We start from the raw sequence: 23,700 nt of genomic DNA on the forward strand, positions 1-23,700 counted from the left end.
GATTCTAAATATTTTAAAATCAAAACATGGTTTTTGATAAAATTGGAGATACGTGTTGTTTACGTGTAGGTAACGATATATTTTGGTTAACCTCAATTTCGTTTTTTTTAAATAAATTTGTTATCACTTATCAAAATAATTTGAAACTTGAGAAATCAAACATTGCTAACTTCATTAAGTTCATAGATAATATAAGAATGGACATGTCTATACAAGTTTCATATGGGGCTGTGTGCTTTTTTTGAGGAAGAGAGAACGTAAAGAGAGAAAGACGATATGGGGCTTTTTTAAGATTATATCCAAAAACTGTTTACAAAATTTGTCAATTTCAAATTTGTATTTTAATTGTTGTGCCTGAGAATGGAAATTGGAATACTCAAATTACCTACTATAAACTTTGCATACATAATTAATTGTAATTAGAATAAAGAAAAATATAGACCGTTAATTATCACTAATTAATCATTAATGTTATTTATCATCATTTATCAATCATCATATCAATATTTGCCCCATAAAACATTTAAAACATATCACTAAATTTTCTAGTGATAAGTTCTTATGTCCTATCCATTTTTATATTATCTATGATTAAGTTATGTTAGTTTTATCAAATTATTGATCATCGGCTTAATAGTTATTTTGATATTACCATTTCGTCAACATATTCTGAGTTTCCCTACATTTTTTCGTCCGGTATTGGGTAAGTGTTCTCTGAATATATTATAATATAAACACGCATGATAACGCAATGATTTACTATTTTATTGAAATAAAAATTAATATCAATTATTAAGATTATAATATAGTACTTGTATTTTTTTAATAGGTACTACAGAGATTCATTAATTTACAGTTTATAATGATTTACCTATATATTTTCATTATTATTGATTATAACTTGTCGTAGGTAGGTGAAATAAAATAAATTTAGATTTGATTTGAGTATTTTGCGTTAACGAAAATAATTCTATTGCAGAGTACCTTTAATATTTTAACTTTAATTCAGAATTCATACATTTATGCTATGGTAATTTGTTATATTTTTTATATCCAAAATCGTTAAATTATTTATAATATATCCCTCTGTACATATTTTCTCATTGCTGATAAATTTTTTTAAGTACAACCTTCTGACATGGTAAGTAGGATAAAAAAGAGAGTTCTGGAACCCCAGCCTGCTGGCTCAGCCCTATACCTGATGGCTCAACCCGCGAAACCCGTTGCTCAACCCATATACATCTATACACCTCTGCTCAACCCATGGGTTGAGCGATCTATCACATACGTACACGACATTCCCCCCGCTACCCCGCTCTTCAGATACCCCCACCATCAATCACGCACTTGTACGATAATCCCCCCGCCACTCTTCCCTATCAATTAGCCGCGGAAAATAATTTAAAAATTTTTTTGCCGAACCGGGATTCGAACTCGAACAGGTCGCTTCCCATACGACATCCACACCACTGCGCAACTTACTCGCTTATGATTAAAATGTAAATTCTATCTCATTTAACTGGTGTTTACGACAATCGTTCATATACGTACGAGATGTATAATTTCCCCCACCACCACAACCACAACCACTACACCTTACAAAAGGCCGCCGCGAACGCGCGCGAGCCCGCCACCGCGTTATCATACCTATGTTATCAGTTATCACATCTATAAATACTTACATACGCACTTACGTACAAACACACATACATACATATATACACGTTATACATCTCAAACAAACACACATTCAAATATATTATAATATAGTCTACATATAATATACATAGGTACTTACATATATATAAACAATTATACACACATCATTATCACAGTGACTTGAACATATAATATTCCACTGATATTTCTAACAATAAACATTCTATAATTTCCCCCCACCACCACCACCACCAACACCACCAACGCTACACCTTACAAAGGGCCGCCGCGAACGCGCACGAGCCCGCCACCGCGTTATTATATCTATGTTATCAGTTATCACATCTATAAATACCTACTTACATACGCACTTATGTACAAACACACATACACATACATACATACATATATATATATATATATTCATACATACATACATACATATATACATACATACATACACACACGTTATACCTCTCAAACAAACACACATTCAAATATATTATAATATAGTCTACATATAATATACATAGGTATTTACATATATCTAAACAATTATACACACATCATTATCACAAACCCCTGAACATATTATTATACAATTTATACACTTATTACTTACATATCAATAAAACGCATCATATAAATATGATATAACCATACACATACAAACTATAATATACTATTAAACATTATACAGTACTCTTCAGTTTTCATTCTGAACTTATATATACATACATACAAACACACATACACATACATGCATACATACACACTTACATACATACATACATACATACATACATACATACATACATACATACATACATACATACATACATACCCACATACACATACATACATACATACATACATATATACGAACATACGTTATGCTCATAATATAATATAAGGTACCTACAACATCACACATACCTATATACAAATATTATACCATAATATTATATACTTATTACTTACATATCAATAAAACGCATAGGTATATTTATTCATATAAATATGATATAACCATACACATACAAACTATAATATGGTATTACACACTATACAGTACTCATCAGTTTTCATTCTGAACTTATATAATAATATTTACAACACACACAAGCTCAACATATATATTATATACCTTATCATACATAGGTACACGCATGCATGCATAGATACATACATTCATATCACATCACATCACATACACACACACACACACACACGATTCCAGTATTCCATGTAAGCCACCCAGTCCTTCGTTTATACATGAGAATAAATCTCAAACACACACAGACATAAACTTGTAAAAATATTTATTTTCAAAATATACACGTCGGAATATAGGTACATTCGCTTGCATTCACACATTCCTCTCCCCGACAACATACGGAAATATTAATTATAATATATATATATATGATATATGGTCAATCGTTTAATCGTTTACAGATGATGATGAGTTTCATTCACACATTTCTCTAGCACAACACACTTACACTCATATACCCATAGGATAGTTCATACATATTTAGATACTTACATAGTCGCATATTATATGCATACATACACACATTCATCAGGTATCACAAACACCCAAACATATTATAATATATATGTATATGCAGTATTCATTTATATTTAGTTTATGTACATATATTCACACATACAACATCACAAACACACACACAACCAAACATATTATACAGCTTAGGTACATATCAATATATTAAGACACAAAAGTCATACTTACAAAAAAACATAGTCGCAATTACGTAGATGCATTTAAACATTCCAATCCATCCACCCTAGAAAAGTATTTTCAACCCCCGCCATCCCTCGTCAATTACGACTACAAAATTGTAATTCCTATTAAAATACATAGATCTAACTATTTTATACAGCTCAAAGGATTACTCGACAACATACACAAAAATTATATATTTATGACACACAATATTATGAATTTGTGTAACTAGTAGGTATACTGACTAAGGAGAATAGACGATATCGACTCTGAGGGTCTTGGACGTCGTCTTTGAGTATATAGTTTGGTCACTAAATGCAAAAAATTATAGTATCCTATTTCGACTTCACCGTTTATATACCTGCTACATTTATTTTTAATGTTTGAAATAATACAACATTTAATCTAATATATTTGAATTAAACACAAATATGCTTATACTTACTTTTCATTTTAATATTTTAATTTTTGTGTAAAATAAAACAACCGTGATATTTAAAAACAAGTTGTAACAATTATAATATAATAATATAACATTATTTATATGTTTCATAACACTTATGTATATAATACGAACTCTACCTTATGTACGATTAACTGCTGATCGATACATTAATATTAAAACACACACACATAATTGCAAGGGCTATGACCAACACACACCATGGATTAGTAAAGCAGTTCACTATACACCTCATATCTCAATACACACTACGACTATGTATGACTACGATACAGTCACATATTATAATAGAATATAGCTTAGGAATATTATATTTGCGAGTATTATTATTATTTGTCAGTGCTTAGTAGACAATAAACCATAATTATAACTGAAATGGAAATCCTAGTAATTTAAATATATTATTTAAGATTCTGATATTTACATATCTGCCCCTAACCTATTTATATCTATAGGATCCTACGATTCTCCCTGAATATATTATATTTAACTGCTCGTCCCCCCGATCATGATACAAAGTTTTTTTATTTATTGGTAATAATGCTACATAAGGTTACACCACAGCCGTCTCAATCAACATTCGCCAAACACCCCGCACCAGCACCTACGCAATGTGAGACGTAGATTATTCTAATATTTTATAGGAAATTAAATAGTTTATATGAAACAAAAAGACACGATATATAAAAAGTATTTTCAATTATTAAAATAATATTAAGGTTTACAATAAATATTTACAAGGTTCTTACTTATCCATTAAATGGATTATAAAATTGTATCATTATCTGAGTAACATATATTTCTCGGTATTTCGTCATCTTCTAGGTAATAATATATAAAAAACGTATATGATGCCTCATCCATATTATATATCCAACGGTATATTAATTTTCATATCTCCTTTATACTTTCGAACCAACGGATACATTATGTATCAAACAACGTCTTGATCAATTGTTATGTAATACATCTGAGAAAAACAACATTCATCAAGACTAGTCATGCATCTACATGTTTGTTTGCTAATAAAACCTTAACTATTGTTAATCAACAATATTGATATATTTTAAGAACGAATGAGAAAAACATACATGTAAAAGCCATTATCACTTGTGTAATATTTATTTTTTACATTATGTATCACACCTACCATATTATTATTACATATATACCCCTCTTGATCACTAATCCTTAATCATTACCTATCACTTATTCAGTATTCTTGATCCCTTGATCCTCTGATCTCGTGTTCTATATTTTTCATACCTGTGCATGAGAAAACACATACACGAACGCGCATACAACAACTTACATATTATCAATAACCTGACCGACATATATATATATATATATTAATTCATGCATGTACACGGGAAAAACACACAACATTACCAGTCACAGTCACCACCAACGAAACACTCTCAAAAACATATTTTTTCACGCTTACATATGAGAAAAACGCATGTGTGCTTGCACATCAACAACTTTACATATCACTCAAGTGGCCGATGCGTATATTTTATCAGCACATACGTACAACAGTCATATCACTTTGTATAATATTTTTATTTTACCGTCATACACACACAGGCATATAACACCACCGCCATATATTATTGTATAAGTTATAATATCGGAAAATTAAGAACTATTAACAATATCTCTCATTTCAGCAGATACTTTATGCGGTTTATTACCTAAATTTAGAAATATACAATAATTAACGGCACATCTGTAGTACCTATCTTACCAACATCTTTATCAATTTTAACAATTAAAAATTTTCATATTATTAGTCATTTTCCATACAGGCTCATGCTACAATGTGCATACATGTGGGAACATACATACATTCCTGTTATTGTATGTTTATATACACAATACTATCAGGCTAACCTATCCTGAATAATATTACAGATACTTATATTTTTAATCAATCATACATACATTGAAATATTGTATGAGATTACATTAGACTAAAATCATAGCTTATATATACATACATGGATTATAGGTATATACGAGAAAAAATAAATCTCTTTAACTGTTATTATTGTTATTATTATTCGTCATGTGTAGTGAGAATTATAATATATATATATATATATATATAACAATAAGTAAAAAAAAAAAATAATACTAAAAACTATTATCAACCCATCACTTAGTTCTATAGTTACCTACATGGATACGCGATACCTAGTATGATATTATGAAAACCCACATTAAATCATATATACATATTCGATATTACAAACGCCTAAACATATTTTATAGTTAACATAACTATATATACATATAAACATTCATATATATATATAGGTACACATCAATAAGTCATCTACATAATATAGGCATACACATATATTACTTACATAGTATGCACACACTTGTATACCTATATCCTTACATATTTGATATTCTTATATATTTAAACAGTATTCATACATACATACATACATACATAGACTCGATTATTTCAAATAATAATTCACATAAAATATTTTCGGTATATAATTTATTCAATACCTGGATTCTTTAACATATATTAATTATTATATATTTACATTAGATAGGTACATGAAATATATCACAACGTCGCCGTGGATACTGATGTAACGATATCCAATATACAACAATTAAATGCAATATAGTACCTGATCATATATTATAATTTACTCATTTTTTTCGTTAAATACGTAGGTAGAATTTATGCAGAAACCTAAAAATATACTCAACAATGTGAATACACATTAAAATGTACTGATTTTGATAAAAAAAAAAAAAAAAAAAAACATTGCTGTCTGTGTGTAAATACAGAAATCTTGCTAAAATAAGTAAAAATATCAAAATTTCAATAAAGCATATTATGGAAACATCACAATATTTTAGTAAAAAATGGGCAAAAATATCATAATTTCATTAAATAATATGTAATATTATAAAAAATATCATACCCATGTCTAGTTTATTACCATCAAAGGCATATATACAGTTTAGTTATTAAATGTATCTAAATGCATGACCATCACTATAACGAGTCATTATTACAAGTCTCAACATCCGAAACATATCGTTGCACTATAATATAATAGTTAATACATACATACATGCACACACATACACACGTACATACATTTGCATACATATTTACTTAAACAGCATTCGTGCATACATATAGACGCGATTGATTATTTCAAATAATAATTTATATAAAATACTTTCGATATATACCTATTTTATTTAATACCTGAATTCTTAAACATATATATTAATTATTATATATTTACAGTAGATACATGAAATATATCACAACGTCGCTGTGCATACTAATACTACAATTAAATGTAATACAATACCTACAAAATCATATTTAAATTCCATGGTATTCGATAATGAGAAAGATAATATTATATTATAGTTATTTTCATCACATATTAGCAAAAACAAAATAAAATGTACCTACGTCAAGCTGTGATAATCTTTCACTTATGATATCATATAGTAAACCATATATATTTCAATTATTTTTAACGCATATCTTACACAGATGGCCCAGCAAAATAATAGGAGTTAATTATTATTTATACAGTTATATCTATACTACATGGATGCTTATCACTGATACTTTTCATGTATTAGGTATTCTATATGCTTACTTTGTAAAATAATCATGGAATCGCTTTATATTACCTTCACAAGCTTGGAAATATATATATATATATTTTTTTCTAGTGAAAATTGATAAAAATACCTTAATTTCTCCCAAATTATTATATTAGGTATATTAATGTCGATAAAATCTTATACAAATATAATTTCTATGTCAAGGACATGTCTAAAATATCGAAAATCTCAATAATTACATATAACTATAGTCTGCAAATCATTCCATCAATCATATCGCATTAGATATATTTCAAGTTTTATGACTCATTCATTATATTATGTTAAAACATGTAAACATTTCATAAATTCAATAAAAATGTGTTCAATTATCATAATCTCACTGTAAAAATAGGTATATATAACTAATACATTACCTTTAAAAACCGGTATTTTCATAGATACTTTTGCTAAAAGTTATTATTTTTATTTAAACATCATAAAAACTGTATTCATAGAGCCTCACTCGTCAGCTATATAATATAATATACCTATACTCTCATTACAATCTTCACTGATTTTCATCATTATACCTGTCTTGAAATACACAAATCTATAACACGTCGATCAAGACCACTATATTTTTATGATTTTCCATCAATGTAACATAGAAATCATATATTTGTCTCCAATTATCGCTAAATACATGAGGGTATTTATGCTGAAACCATACCCGTTCATCTATTTACTTCACAAATAATGTAAAACACACGTATATTACCATCACAAGTTAGGATATATCTTGCCATCTCTAGTAGATATTAAATAATTAGTCATAGTTTGGTTTTATATAGGTATAAAATAATAATAATATAATATTATATTTTTATATTCGATCGTACATATACATACTGATCATAAATATAAACATATTTATACTCCAACACATATAGACACTATTCAGATCTTGATAAAACTATCTGAATAAGACGATACGTATATATTAAAAATCTCGCAAAAATGTATAATTTCAACAGTCTACAATGCTGATATAAATATAGTTTTTATTGTATTTGACTTTACTCTAAATAATTGATAGGGACACATATTTGTATAATAATATCATATTTTCAATGAAAATATATACAAACTTCATATTCGTATTAAAAAATCATATTAGATGCATCCACATGAGAAATATTATATTTCTGTAGTTCTCATAAACATCAGCATATTTATACCTCAAATATAAACTATTTTCATACTAAATCCATATACAAATATCGTAATTTTATTAAAAACACATATTATAATTATTATCATTATCATCATAAACCGTTATACATAATATGATGATTTCATACGTTAACTGTTTAACTCAAGATACATTAAAGATCATCCAATTCATAATTAACATTCGTACGGTTCGAATTCAGAAATCACAATCACTCGCATACGTGCACGACTATATTTCCCCCTCCACCCCTCCACTAGGTTAGGTTAGTTTCCTGTAGGTTAGACTAAAAAAAAAAAAAACAAAAAAAATACAAAAATTAAATTAAAGATTACTTCATCTACACTCTGTGAACGATGAAGTAATGAGTCATAATGGATCTTGACCTTTAATACGATTAAAGATTACTTCATCCTTCACAGAGTGTAGGATGAAGTAAAGAGTCATAATGGATCATGACCTTTAATTTAATTTTTGTATTTTTTTTGTTTTTTTTTTTTTTAGTCTAACCTACAGGAAACTAACCTAACCTAGTGGAGGGGTGGAGGGGGAAATATAGTCGTGCACGTATGCGAGTGATTGTGATTTCTGAATTCGAACCGTACGAATGTTAATTATGAATTGGATGATCTTTAATGTATCTTGAGTTAAACAGTTAACGTATGAAATCATCATATTATGTATAACGGTTTATGATGATAATGATAATAATTATAATATGTGTTTTTAATAAAATTACGATATTTGTATATGGATTTAGTATGAAAATAGTTTATATTTGAGGTATAAATATGCTGATGTTTATGAGAACTACAGAAATATAATATTTCTCATGTGGATGCATCTAATATGATTTTTTAATACGAATATGAAGTTTGTATATATTTTCATTGAAAATATGATATTATTATACAAATATGTGTCCCTATCAATTATTTAGAGTAAAGTCAAATACAATAAAAACTATATTTATATCAGCATTGTAGACTGTTGAAATTATACATTTTTGCGAGATTTTTAATATATACGTATCGTCTTATTCAGATAGTTTTATCAAGATCTGAATAGTGTCTATATGTGTTGGAGTATAAATATGTTTATATTTATGATCAGTATGTATATGTACGATCGAATATAAAAATATAATATTATATTATTATTATTTTATACCTATATAAAACCAAACTATGACTAATTATTTAATATCTACTAGAGATGGCAAGATATATCCTAACTTGTGATGGTAATATACGTGTGTTTTACATTATTTGTGAAGTAAATAGATGAACGGGTATGGTTTCAGCATAAATACCCTCATGTATTTAGCGATAATTGGAGACAAATATATGATTTCTATGTTACATTGATGGAAAATCATAAAAATATAGTGGTCTTGATCGACGTGTTATAGATTTGTGTATTTCAAGACAGGTATAATGATGAAAATCAGTGAAGATTGTAATGAGAGTATAGGTATATTATATTATATAGCTGACGAGTGAGGCTCTATGAATACAGTTTTTATGATGTTTAAATAAAAATAATAACTTTTAGCAAAAGTATCTATGAAAATACCGGTTTTTAAAGGTAATGTATTAGTTATATATACCTATTTTTACAGTGAGATTATGATAATTGAACACATTTTTATTGAATTTATGAAATGTTTACATGTTTTAACATAATATAATGAATGAGTCATAAAACTTGAAATATATCTAATGCGATATGATTGATGGAATGATTTGCAGACTATAGTTATATGTAATTATTGAGATTTTCGATATTTTAGACATGTCCTTGACATAGAAATTATATTTGTATAAGATTTTATCGACATTAATATACCTAATATAATAATTTGGGAGAAATTAAGGTATTTTTATCAATTTTCACTAGAAAAAAATATATATATATATATTTCCAAGCTTGTGAAGGTAATATAAAGCGATTCCATGATTATTTTACAAAGTAAGCATATAGAATACCTAATACATGAAAAGTATCAGTGATAAGCATCCATGTAGTATAGATATAACTGTATAAATAATAATTAACTCCTATTATTTTGCTGGGCCATCTGTGTAAGATATGCGTTAAAAATAATTGAAATATATATGGTTTACTATATGATATCATAAGTGAAAGATTATCACAGCTTGACGTAGGTACATTTTATTTTGTTTTTGCTAATATGTGATGAAAATAACTATAATATAATATTATCTTTCTCATTATCGAATACCATGGAATTTAAATATGATTTTGTAGGTATTGTATTACATTTAATTGTAGTATTAGTATGCACAGCGACGTTGTGATATATTTCATGTATCTACTGTAAATATATAATAATTAATATATATGTTTAAGAATTCAGGTATTAAATAAAATAGGTATATATCGAAAGTATTTTATATAAATTATTATTTGAAATAATCAATCGCGTCTATATGTATGCACGAATGCTGTTTAAGTAAATATGTATGCAAATGTATGTACGTGTGTATGTGTGTGCATGTATGTATGTATTAACTATTATATTATAGTGCAACGATATGTTTCGGATGTTGAGACTTGTAATAATGACTCGTTATAGTGATGGTCATGCATTTAGATACATTTAATAACTAAACTGTATATATGCCTTTGATGGTAATAAACTAGACATGGGTATGATATTTTTTATAATATTACATATTATTTAATGAAATTATGATATTTTTGCCCATTTTTTACTAAAATATTGTGATGTTTCCATAATATGCTTTATTGAAATTTTGATATTTTTACTTATTTTAGCAAGATTTCTGTATTTACACACAGACAGCAATGTTTTTTTTTTTTTTTTTTTTTATCAAAATCAGTACATTTTAATGTGTATTCACATTGTTGAGTATATTTTTAGGTTTCTGCATAAATTCTACCTACGTATTTAACGAAAAAATGAGTAAATTATAATATATGATCAGGTACTATATTGCATTTAATTGTTGTATATTGGATATCGTTACATCAGTATCCACGGCGACGTTGTGATATATTTCATGTACCTATCTAATGTAAATATATAATAATTAATATATGTTAAAGAATCCAGGTATTGAATAAATTATATACCGAAAATATTTTATGTGAATTATTATTTGAAATAATCGAGTCTATGTATGTATGTATGTATGTATGAATACTGTTTAAATATATAAGAATATCAAATATGTAAGGATATAGGTATACAAGTGTGTGCATACTATGTAAGTAATATATGTGTATGCCTATATTATGTAGATGACTTATTGATGTGTACCTATATATATATATGAATGTTTATATGTATATATAGTTATGTTAACTATAAAATATGTTTAGGCGTTTGTAATATCGAATATGTATATATGATTTAATGTGGGTTTTCATAATATCATACTAGGTATCGCGTATCCATGTAGGTAACTATAGAACTAAGTGATGGGTTGATAATAGTTTTTAGTATTATTTTTTTTTTTACTTATTGTTATATATATATATATATATATATTATAATTCTCACTACACATGACGAATAATAATAACAATAATAACAGTTAAAGAGATTTATTTTTTCTCGTATATACCTATAATCCATGTATGTATATATAAGCTATGATTTTAGTCTAATGTAATCTCATACAATATTTCAATGTATGTATGATTGATTAAAAATATAAGTATCTGTAATATTATTCAGGATAGGTTAGCCTGATAGTATTGTGTATATAAACATACAATAACAGGAATGTATGTATGTTCCCACATGTATGCACATTGTAGCATGAGCCTGTATGGAAAATGACTAATAATATGAAAATTTTTAATTGTTAAATTGATAAAGATGTTGGTAAGATAGGTACTACAGATGTGCCGTTAATTATTGTATATTTCTAAATTTAGGTAATAAACCGCATAAAGTATCTGCTGAAATGAGAGATATTGTTAATAGTTCTTAATTTTCCGATATTATAACTTATACAATAATATATGGCGGTGGTGTTATATGCCTGTGTGTGTATGACGGTAAAATAAAAATATTATACAAGTGATATGACTGTTGTACGTATGTGCTGATAAAATATACGCATCGGCCACTTGAGTGATATGTAAGTTGTTGATGTGCAAGCACACATGCGTTTTCTCATATGTAAGCGTGAAAAAATATGTTTTTGAGAGTGTTTCGTTGGTGGTGACTGTGACTGGTAATGTTGTGTGTTTTTCCCGTGTACATGCATGAATTAATATATATATATATATATATGTCGGTCAGGTTATTGATAATATGTAAGTTGTTGTATGCGCGTTCGTGTATGTGTTTTCTCATGCACAGGTATGAAAAATATAGAACACGAGATCAGAGGATCAAGGGATCAAGAATACTGAATAAGTGATAGGTAATGATTAAGGATTAGTGATCAAGAGGGGTATATATTGTGTAATAATAATATGGTAGGTGTGATACATAATGTAAAAAATAAATATTACACAAGTGATAATGGCTTTTACATGTATGTTTTTCTCATTCGTTCTTAAAATATATCAATATTGTTGATTAACAATAGTTAAGGTTTTATTAGCAAACAAACATGTAGATGCATGACTAGTCTTGATGAATGTTGTTTTTCTCAGATGTATTACATAACAATTGATCAAGACGTTGTTTGATACATAATGTATCCGTTGGTTCGAAAGTATAAAGGAGATATGAAAATTAATATACCGTTGGATATATAATATGGATGAGGCATCATATACGTTTTTATATATTATTACCTAGAAGATGACGAAATACCGAGAAATATATGTTACTCAGATAATGATACAATTTTATAATCCATTTAATGGATAAGTAAGAACCTTGTAAATATTTATTGTAAACCTTAATATTATTTTAATAATTGAAAATACTTTTTATATATCGTGTCTTTTTGTTTCATATAAACTATTTAATTTCCTATAAATATTAGAATAATCTACGTCTCACATTGCGTAGGTGCTGGTGCGGGGTGTTTGGCGAATGTTGATTGAGACGGCTGTGGTGTAACCTTATGTAGCATTATTACCAATAAATAAAAAAACTTTGTATCATGATCGGGGGGACGAGCAGTTAAATATAATATATTCAGGGAGAATCGTAGGATCCTATAGATATAAATAGGTTAGGGGCAGATATGTAAATATCAGAATCTTAAATAATATATTTAAATTACTAGGATTCCATTTCAGTTATAATTATGGTTTATTGTCTACTAAGCACTGACAAATAATAATAATACTCGCAAATATAATATTCCTAAGCTATATTCTATTATAATATGTGACTGTATCGTAGTCATACATAGTCGTAGTGTGTATTGAGATATGAGGTGTATAGTGAACTGCTTTACTAATCCATGGTGTGTGTTGGTCATAGCCCTTGCAATTATGTGTGTGTGTTTTAATATTAATGTATCGATCAGCAGTTAATCGTACATAAGGTAGAGTTCGTATTATATACATAAGTGTTATGAAACATATAAATATGTTATATTATTATATTTATAATTGTTACAACTTGTTTTTAAATATCACGGTTGTTTTTATTTTACACAAAAATTAAAATATTAAAATGAAAAGTAAGTATAAGCATATTTGTGTTTAATTCAAATATATTAGATTAAATGTTGTATTATTTCAAACATTAAAATAAATGTAGCAGGTATATAAACGGTGAAGTCGAAATAGGATACTATAATTTTTGCATTTAGTGACCAAACTATATACTCAAAGACGACGTCCAAGACCCTCAGAGTCGATATCGTCTATTCTCCTTAGTCAGTATACCTACTAGTTACACAAATTCATAATATTGTGTGTCATAAATATATAATTTTGTGTATGTTGTCGAGTAATCCTTTGAGCTGTATAAAATAGTTAGATCTATGTATTTTAATAGGAATTACAATTTTGTAGTCGTAATTGACGAGGGATGGCGGGGGTGAAAATACTTTCTAGGGTGGATGGATTGGAATGTTTAAATGCATCTACGTAATTGCGACTATGTTTTTTGTAAGTATGACTTTTGTGTCTTAATATATTGATATGTACCTAAGCTGTATAATATGTTTGGTTGTGTGTGTGTTTGTGATGTTGTATGTGTGAATATATGTACATAAACTAAATATAAATGAATACTGCATATACATATATATTATAATATGTTTGGGTGTTTGTGATACCTGATGAATGTGTGTATGTATGCATATAATATGCGACTATGTAAGTATCTAAATATGTATGAACTATCCTATGGGTATATGAGTGTAAGTGTGTTGTGCTAGAGAAATGTGTGAATGAAACTCATCATCATCTGTAAACGATTAAACGATTGACCATATATACATATATATATATATTATAATTAATATTTCCGTATGTTGTCGGGGAGAGGAATGTGTGAATGCAAGCGAATGTACCTATATTCCGACGTGTATATTTTGAAAATAAATATTTTTACAAGTTTATGTCTGTGTGTGTTTGAGATTTATTCTCATGTATAACGAAGGACTGGGTGGCTTGTTTGTATACTATATGGAATACTGGAATCGTGTGTGTGTGTGTGTGTGTATGTGATGTGATGTGATATGAATGTATGTATCTATGCATGCATGCGTGTACCTATGTATGATAAGGTATATAATATATATGTTGAGCTTGTGTGTGTTGTAAATATTATTATATAAGTTCAGAATGAAAACTGATGAGTACTGTATAGTGTGTAATACCATATTATAGTTTGTATGTGTATGGTTATATCATATTTATATGAATAAATATACCTATGCGTTTTATTGATATGTAAGTAATAAGTATATAATATTATGGTATAATATTTGTATATAGGTATGTGTGATGTTGTAGGTACCTTATATTATATTATGAGCATAACGTATGTTCGTATATATGTATGTATGTATGTATGTATGTGTATGTGGGTATGTATGTATGTATGTATGTATGTATGTATGTATGTATGTATGTATGTATGTATGTATGTATGTAAGTGTGTATGTATGCATGTATGTGTATGTGTGTTTGTATGTATGTATATATAAGTTCAGAATGAAAACTGAAGAGTACTGTATAATGTTTAATAGTATATTATAGTTTGTATGTGTATGGTTATATCATATTTATATGATGCGTTTTATTGATATGTAAGTAATAAGTGTATAAATTGTATAATAATATGTTCAGGGGTTTGTGATAATGATGTGTGTATAATTGTTTAGATATATGTAAATACCTATGTATATTATATGTAGACTATATTATAATATATTTGAATGTGTGTTTGTTTGAGAGGTATAACGTGTGTGTATGTATGTATGTATATATGTATGTATGTATGTATGAATATATATATATATATATGTATGTATGTATGTGTATGTGTGTTTGTACATAAGTGCGTATGTAAGTAGGTATTTATAGATGTGATAACTGATAACATAGATATAATAACGCGGTGGCGGGCTCGTGCGCGTTCGCGGCGGCCCTTTGTAAGGTGTAGCGTTGGTGGTGTTGGTGGTGGTGGTGGTGGGGGGAAATTATAGAATGTTTATTGTTAGAAATATCAGTGGAATATTATATGTTCAAGTCACTGTGATAATGATGTGTGTATAATTGTTTATATATATGTAAGTACCTATGTATATTATATGTAGACTATATTATAATATATTTGAATGTGTGTTTGTTTGAGATGTATAACGTGTATATATGTATGTATGTGTGTTTGTACGTAAGTGCGTATGTAAGTATTTATAGATGTGATAACTGATAACATAGGTATGATAACGCGGTGGCGGGCTCGCGCGCGTTCGCGGCGGCCTTTTGTAAGGTGTAGTGGTTGTGGTTGTGGTGGTGGGGGAAATTATACATCTCGTACGTATATGAACGATTGTCGTAAACACCAGTTAAATGAGATAGAATTTACATTTTAATCATAAGCGAGTAAGTTGCGCAGTGGTGTGGATGTCGTATGGGAAGCGACCTGTTCGAGTTCGAATCCCGGTTCGGCAAAAAAATTTTTAAATTATTTTCCGCGGCTAATTGATAGGGAAGAGTGGCGGGGGGATTATCGTACAAGTGCGTGATTGATGGTGGGGGTATCTGAAGAGCGGGGTAGCGGGGGGAATGTCGTGTACGTATGTGATAGATCGCTCAACCCATGGGTTGAGCAGAGGTGTATAGATGTATATGGGTTGAGCAACGGGTTTCGCGGGTTGAGCCATCAGGTATAGGGCTGAGCCAGCAGGCTGGGGTTCCAGAACTCTCTTTTTTATCCTACTATGGTATATTAGTATATTAGTATCTATTCTGTTATAGGTAGGGGTACCATAACCAGTGTTACCAGTTCACAGTTGTGTAGTTCTGGTTGGTCTCGACGTTATGAGATCTGGCCATAGATAAATACAACAATTACTATATAGATAGCCGTCTCATTTTTATCATCGAAGTCGTCCGCCATTTACAAAGCAGGCAATGTTTACAAAATAATATTATCACAGTATATTATTATGTGTATATGAATAAATGTAAAATAAATGTAAACATTGTCTGCTTTATAAATGGTGGCCGACTCCGACATTTGTCTCAACTGTAGTCAGTGCCGCATATAGACATTTTGCACCCTGGTGCAAAAAAAAAAATGGCACCTCCAAAAGCTAAGGGGCCTAACCACGGGAAATATGAGAGATATATCTTATATAAAGGTCCGTACATATTTTTCCTTAAAAAACAACACATATCCAGATATCCTGAATAGTTTTTGGAGTCTTGTCAGGAAATAATTTTAATTTACATTAATTTAATTTTGCCTTAAAATAATTTCAATTTTATAAGTTTTAATAATTCTCAAGGGAACAAATTGCGGACCACAAAATTCTGAAGCCCCCAAAATACTGGCGCCGGGGGCAATTGTAGTCAGTGCCCCACACTAAATACGGCCCTAACTGTATAGTATTTAAGACGGTTATCTAGTTGTTGTATAGACGATTGACCTATAAAATAATTTATAGGTCTATGAGTTGTATGGATATGACGTTGTTTTTGTAATGTAATATTATTTTTGCTGCTGTTGTACTCACAAAAGATGTTACTTTTTTTATTAATAAAAATAAAAGAAGTTACCTTTAACGGATTGAGTTGTACTATAGTTCAAGATACTTAAATATCTATACTTAATAATGTGCGGTTGTTTACAAAGCAATATTTTTATTTATTATTATATCAATGGACACGATTTGTCCTTGGCTCTATTTTTATCAAATGATTTCAAAGCAGGTACTAACTTATTTTTTCTTTTCATTTTGTGTCTGGTGAAACGGATTACAGGTCGTCTATTTTCCACCACAGTAAGAAGATTAAACGGAACGTCTTCCGAAAAGTTTATCTATCTCACGTTGGTACTTATATATTGTTAGGTAATGCTATACTTTCAATAGTTTGTATGCTTTTAGTTTTTCTATACATTGGAGAAACTTCTGTATAGGACGTACCAACAATGGCATTATGTATGAAATAAATAATTCAATATTTTACAATATTTCTTGTTAACAGTTTGGTTGAAATATTCCATATAAAAATACAAACTGAAACATTAAAAATTATAATACTTTTGACACGACTAGTAAACGATAAAACAATAATTTGAGTTTTTTCCAAAACTTATAATTGGTAGATTGTTAATTTGTAACTAACTATTATCGTCCATAGTTAGCTGAATGATTCCAATAAAATATTTATTTTGTTGATCACTGGTTACTGGCAGATTGTTTTACTTACAGTACGGATTTTGAAGCACTAAAAAACTACAGAAAAAGCATTAAAATACGGCAAAAAGCTATAATAATCCTTTAAAATGTTGTTTATGTTCCTTTATTTTTTCTTTCAATGTTGTAGTATTTAATAAACTGTTTTAGATAATTTATAAAAATAAATAAATTAGTAGTAGGTTACTAAAATAATTACTTACTTTTGTCAACGATCAGACAATTTATTATGTTTAAATAATTAGTAGGCATACTAAAAACTCTAAAAAGACAAAATAGTAACAAAAAAGCATAAAACCGTAAATTAGAGCAAAAAAGTAAAATAAAATTATGTAAGTACCAAAATATGTTATACGTTAGGTATGTGAATCACATTTATAGATAATAAAGCATCATTTATGTTGAATTGGTAGAAAAAGCAGTAAATATCATCAAAATCCGTACTCTAGCAATAACTAATCAGGTATTCAGGTAGGTATTCAACTAATTGACGAAAAAAAATCACGTATTTTAAATAATTATAAACTTGTTAAAAATATTATATTATCATTTAATATTACTATAGAGATGTTAACCTGTTATTAAACTAAAAGTGAATACAGTAGATCGGTATGAATTGGTCTATGGTATAAATAGCTTAACGTTTTTAATGTGAATGATACTATATTCAATATTGTGAATAATAGTATACGTAATTTGCCATTAGTCAAAAACATTAAATTCCCTATGAATGATATTTATTGAGTTGCAGGTAAAAATAACTAAAATTTTTATTTTTTATTTTAATAACTAATTTTCTAAAAATAAGAACTCCAAATTGCTGTAATTGCCATAAAAAAATTGTTCCTAGGTACATATAAATATAAGTTGCTATAAGTACGAAGTTTGATGAGTCTATTGAGTCTTGTTTATATTTTCAATATTTTTACCAATCATGAGTTTTTTTTTATCAAAATGTACAGAAAAAAACTTAAAATATTTGAACACTTTAAAAAATGGTTTATAGTCTTCGGACAAAGTTAAAAATAAATTATTCTAATTAATATTTTAAAAATGTCATTGTGTGTAGAAAACGATATTTAAGTAAAAGTGGAATAATTTTAGTTTCTATGATTAATAATTTTTGAATTAGGTACAAAAGTATAACAAAAGTGGTTTAATGTGAAATCGTTATTTTACGTATGAATTTTTAATGTTACCAAAATTTGAAGTTCAATCACCCATAAAAAATGCATGTGGCTTTACGCTAAATTTTATTTAAAATTCCAGTTAAAAATATTTTGTAGTCTTAAATATTTAAATTAAAAAATGTTTGAATTTTGGATTAGAAACAAACTTATAAAATATTTTTGTCAGTTTAACGAATTTTGTTTTTACTTTTTTGTTTTTGCTGATTATTTTTAAAGGTTGTGGACATTTCTACTTTTGATCTTAAAATGATTAAAATATCAGATGGTTGTTAAGTTAAAATATATACAGATTTCAAAATATAAAAAACATGAACATTTCCATGATTTATGAATATTTTCACCTAATTGTAATCTATAATTAATAATTATGTATAAAAGGAGGCCAATCTCTCACATAAATTAAGTACAACTGACATTTAATTTGATATGCTTAAAATCGATTATTTATAAAATATGGTCCAATTTAAGAAGCATTATAAATTATTACCATTTAATATTGCTTGTGTTATTATGTCTAGGTATAGTGTCTAATTTAACGGTATAAAAATTTGTTCTGTCTATATAGAAACGCTTTTAGAAAATATGTTCATGGCCATAGATTAATAATTAATTAAATTGTTTTAGATTTATAAGTTTCACTTATATTTCTTTCACACTTATTCGACATATACATTATAGTTGACAAGGCAACTACGGCCTACGGGTCGATAAAAGTGTTAAAATTAAACCCGCAACGTTATTATGCGAATAAAATTTGTTGGAATTCGTTCCTTGTGGAAACAGATAAGATGCGCGCATTAGTGTCACCGCATGTTTATTTAAATACTCTCCAACAGACCGTTAAATAATTAGCAAACCACAAGGTAATTAATATTTATTATTCCTCTACCGACTGCAGTATGCCACTATATAGACAGTATAATATAGTCTATATAATAGTATTATAGTTGTACTGCACTTGTACGTGTGGCTCAGTCACGATGTCGCTTCTCAAGTGTAATGTTGTGCTCCTAAGGTAGTGAACCTTTCGCTCGTCGTCTGTACTTACCGGCTAGTTTAAATTTTATTTTTTATTTTTCAGTTTGATGGCCGTGACAAGTGGCGCTGTTAACTATAATGCCGCGTCGATCAGGGAAGTGGCCGACGACGTGATGGTTCACGGCGAAGGGCCGTTTTGGGATTCTGAGAACAACGTATTGTATTTCGTCGACATTTCACAGCATCGCGTTTACAGATTTTACGAAAACCGTTTGGAACATGTTCAATTAGGTAGGTATCTATATTATTATTTATTACCTACATATAAGTTTTTCTGATTTTATCGTGCACTTGATTTATTATGTATTTTAATCCTATTAGACGGCGATGTGGGTTTTGTGATCCCGGTTCGCGGACAACAAGGCCTGTTTGTCATCGGACTGGGAACGACGTTGGCTAGTCTCCGGTGGAATCTCAACGAGAGCACTAACAAAGTCGTTAAGCTGACCACCGTTGACAACAATAAACCAGGCAACCGATGGAATGATGCAAAAGCGGACACCAACGGGTACTTGTGGGCTGGTATGTAAACATAATATTTATAATCTGCAGTAGGTGTATATTATTATTGTACCTATATAATAAGTAGAGAGGAATTTTAAATGCACCAAACAAAAATTAGTGTAATATTTTAAATTAAATATTCCATTTTTATTTCCAAATTTATCGTTCGTAAAGAGTAAAAACAATTGTAATCCCACGGGATCATTATGTATTACGTTGTCATTTTCTAAATGAGTAATAAAGCGAAACAAAAACTGTGTCAGGCACCATGGGATTCGAGGACGCTGCTGGAAATATCCCACCGGGGCGTGGGACTTTGTACAAGCTAAACGACACCAGTTGTTTCAAAAGCCTCGAACCCGTCTTACCGGGTGTTTCCGTTTCCAACGGGCTTGCGTGGAACGACGGCAATACAAAGATGTATTACATAGATTCTCCGACCAAGCAAATAGTGGTTTTCAACTACAATCCTGTTACGGCTTCTATTTGTAATGGTTTTGTTCACATTCATATTGTTATGTTTTTTTCGTCCAAAACTAATGTCTGACAACACGATTTCAATTTCCCAACAGCGAACCGCAAAACGTTCTACGATTTCAAGACCGACAACATACCGGGCGTCCCGGACGGTATGACCATCGACAGCAACGGTGATCTCTGGATAGCTAATTACAATGGCGCTCAGGTAAATTTTTTGATTTGTTTGGTGTTTAAAATTTTTTTATCATAAATTTCTAAACGAATGGGTTAGGTGCTGCATGTGAGTGGAACCAGTGCAAAGTTGTTGGGCAAGTTGAAGATCCCCGCCGAAAAGGTTTCATCTGTCACGTTTGGCGGACCTCAGTTGGACAAACTGTACGTAACGACAATTAGTCGTGGAGTGACACCAGAACAATTCAATGAGTATCCGATGACGGGAAAGGTATTAGAGGTATCTGGTCTCGGAGTCAGAGGCACAAAGAATAATCGAATACGTGAAAAATGTTTCCGACAGCCGTAAATGTTTACTATCGTAAGCTAAAAAGTAATTTGTGCTTTACTACAAAATGACGTGTCCCGACCTCCTATTGTACAAAAAACAATTCGTAATAATTGTAACGTAATTTAGTAAATATTTAATTGTATTTTAATTATTGTCTTTGTGATTTTGTCCGTGACTTTTATGATTGTAGTATAATTGTAATACTTGCTTGCATTGTCACCGTCTGAATGTATATAATATGTACCTACTTTGTTATACACTTATACATAAATTAAGACATTATATTCAACTACGTATTTGATAATTTATGTATTTTCTAATAGATACATATTAGCAGTAACTATAACCCACTTGTAGGAGCATTTTGTATACTGTCATATTTAAATTAAAAAATATATATACCTATTCGAGTAATTATAGGCAGACACAGATAAAATATTAATAATATTATATGTTTATAATTACTTTATTTAAAGTCGAGTTATTTCAAAGTCCATCTGTGAAGTTTTTATCTAGTAAGATAATGGTTGATAAAATAATTGTTAACTTATTCACAGAACTATAGAAGTATATGTATTTTTAAAGTTAATATTATATTAACAATATAAGTGTTCAATATACATGCAAATTAATAAAATATGATGTGTTATGATTTATATGTCTATAAAGAAAATGAGAAAAAAGTGTTTATAAAAACAAAATAATAAACAATTATATTTTTATAATACACTAAATTACCTGTAATCATTTCAACAATAGATAATACATTTAGGTTAGTTTTATAGAAAATAGTAATACATATTATGGGTAATACAAATGTATTCATTATTTAAATTTTTTTTTTTTAATTAATCTTTATTTTCGGTAGCAGGGGCTATTAGGTTTATACATTAAATTTTACTTATTTATGATAACGATTTGATAACAATAATACAAAGGGGACTTATAACTATTTGCTTATATATCTGTTAAATGTTTTTCGACACTCCTGAGGAATGACACGACGTTTTCTAGCTGGCAGTCGGGTCCGATTATTTCATAATATAGTACTTACGTTATATTTTTTCTTTTCTTCTTCTTTTGATTTTTTTCACTCTTATTTATAATTCTGAATTGGTTTATTCTATGCTATTTAAATCAATTGTCGATAAATGTGTGAATATTTTGATATACTATATGATGATATTGTTCTATACATTTTATAATACTTGATAATATCGTTATGTATATTAATCAAAATATTCGATATTAATTGTAGACAAAGGTTCAGAAATTGAACTCAGAATCATGCAAACCTACAACCGATCAATGAACTTACCCCACTGTTAGTCCACCCCTCGCTGCCTGGAAAATGGAAATACATTGGTGCAGAAGAATCTTCTTATACTCTTATAAATGTAACTTATGCAATTAATAATTATGTAAT

The 23,700-nt window shown here is 28.6% G+C and overlaps 1 protein-coding gene across 3 annotated transcripts; it reads left to right on the forward strand.

Moving 5' to 3' along the window:
• Positions 1-547: 547 nt before the first annotated feature.
• On the forward strand, positions 548-22,969 carry LOC132949303 (regucalcin-like). Of its 3 annotated transcripts, none has more exons than XM_061020126.1 (6): positions 548-703; positions 20,832-21,019; positions 21,110-21,310; positions 21,556-21,786; positions 21,865-21,977; positions 22,044-22,969. In XM_061020126.1, the coding sequence occupies exons 2-6, from the start codon at positions 20,836-20,838 to the stop codon at positions 22,290-22,292; spliced, it is 978 nt and encodes a 325-aa protein (XP_060876109.1). In that variant the 5' UTR covers positions 548-703; positions 20,832-20,835; the 3' UTR covers positions 22,293-22,969. The 3 variants fall into 3 exon arrangements, with proteins under 3 accessions (XP_060876109.1, XP_060876107.1, XP_060876108.1); XM_061020124.1 differs by lacking the exon at positions 548-703 and adding an exon at positions 20,056-20,765 and having other exon boundaries at positions 22,044-22,968; XM_061020125.1 differs by lacking the exon at positions 548-703 and adding an exon at positions 20,076-20,765 and having other exon boundaries at positions 21,556-21,780; positions 22,044-22,966.
• The last annotated feature ends 731 nt before the right edge of the window (positions 22,970-23,700 follow it).

The sequence above is a fragment of the Metopolophium dirhodum genome, chromosome 7 (genome assembly GCF_019925205.1).
Source record: "Metopolophium dirhodum isolate CAU chromosome 7, ASM1992520v1, whole genome shotgun sequence".
NCBI classification, from domain to species: domain Eukaryota; kingdom Metazoa; phylum Arthropoda; class Insecta; order Hemiptera; family Aphididae; genus Metopolophium; species Metopolophium dirhodum.

Excerpts from the sequence above, each read along its gene's own strand:
- LOC132949303 (XM_061020124.1), top strand. The coding sequence starts at position 20,731 with ATGTCGCTTCTCAAGTGTAATGTTGTGCTCCTAAG. Across the intron at positions 21,787-21,864 it reads TACGGCTTCTATTTGTAATG|CGAACCGCAAAACGTTCTAC; the intron begins GTTTTGTTCACA and ends ATTTCCCAACAG. Across the intron at positions 21,978-22,043 it reads CTAATTACAATGGCGCTCAG|GTGCTGCATGTGAGTGGAAC; the intron begins GTAAATTTTTTG and ends CGAATGGGTTAG.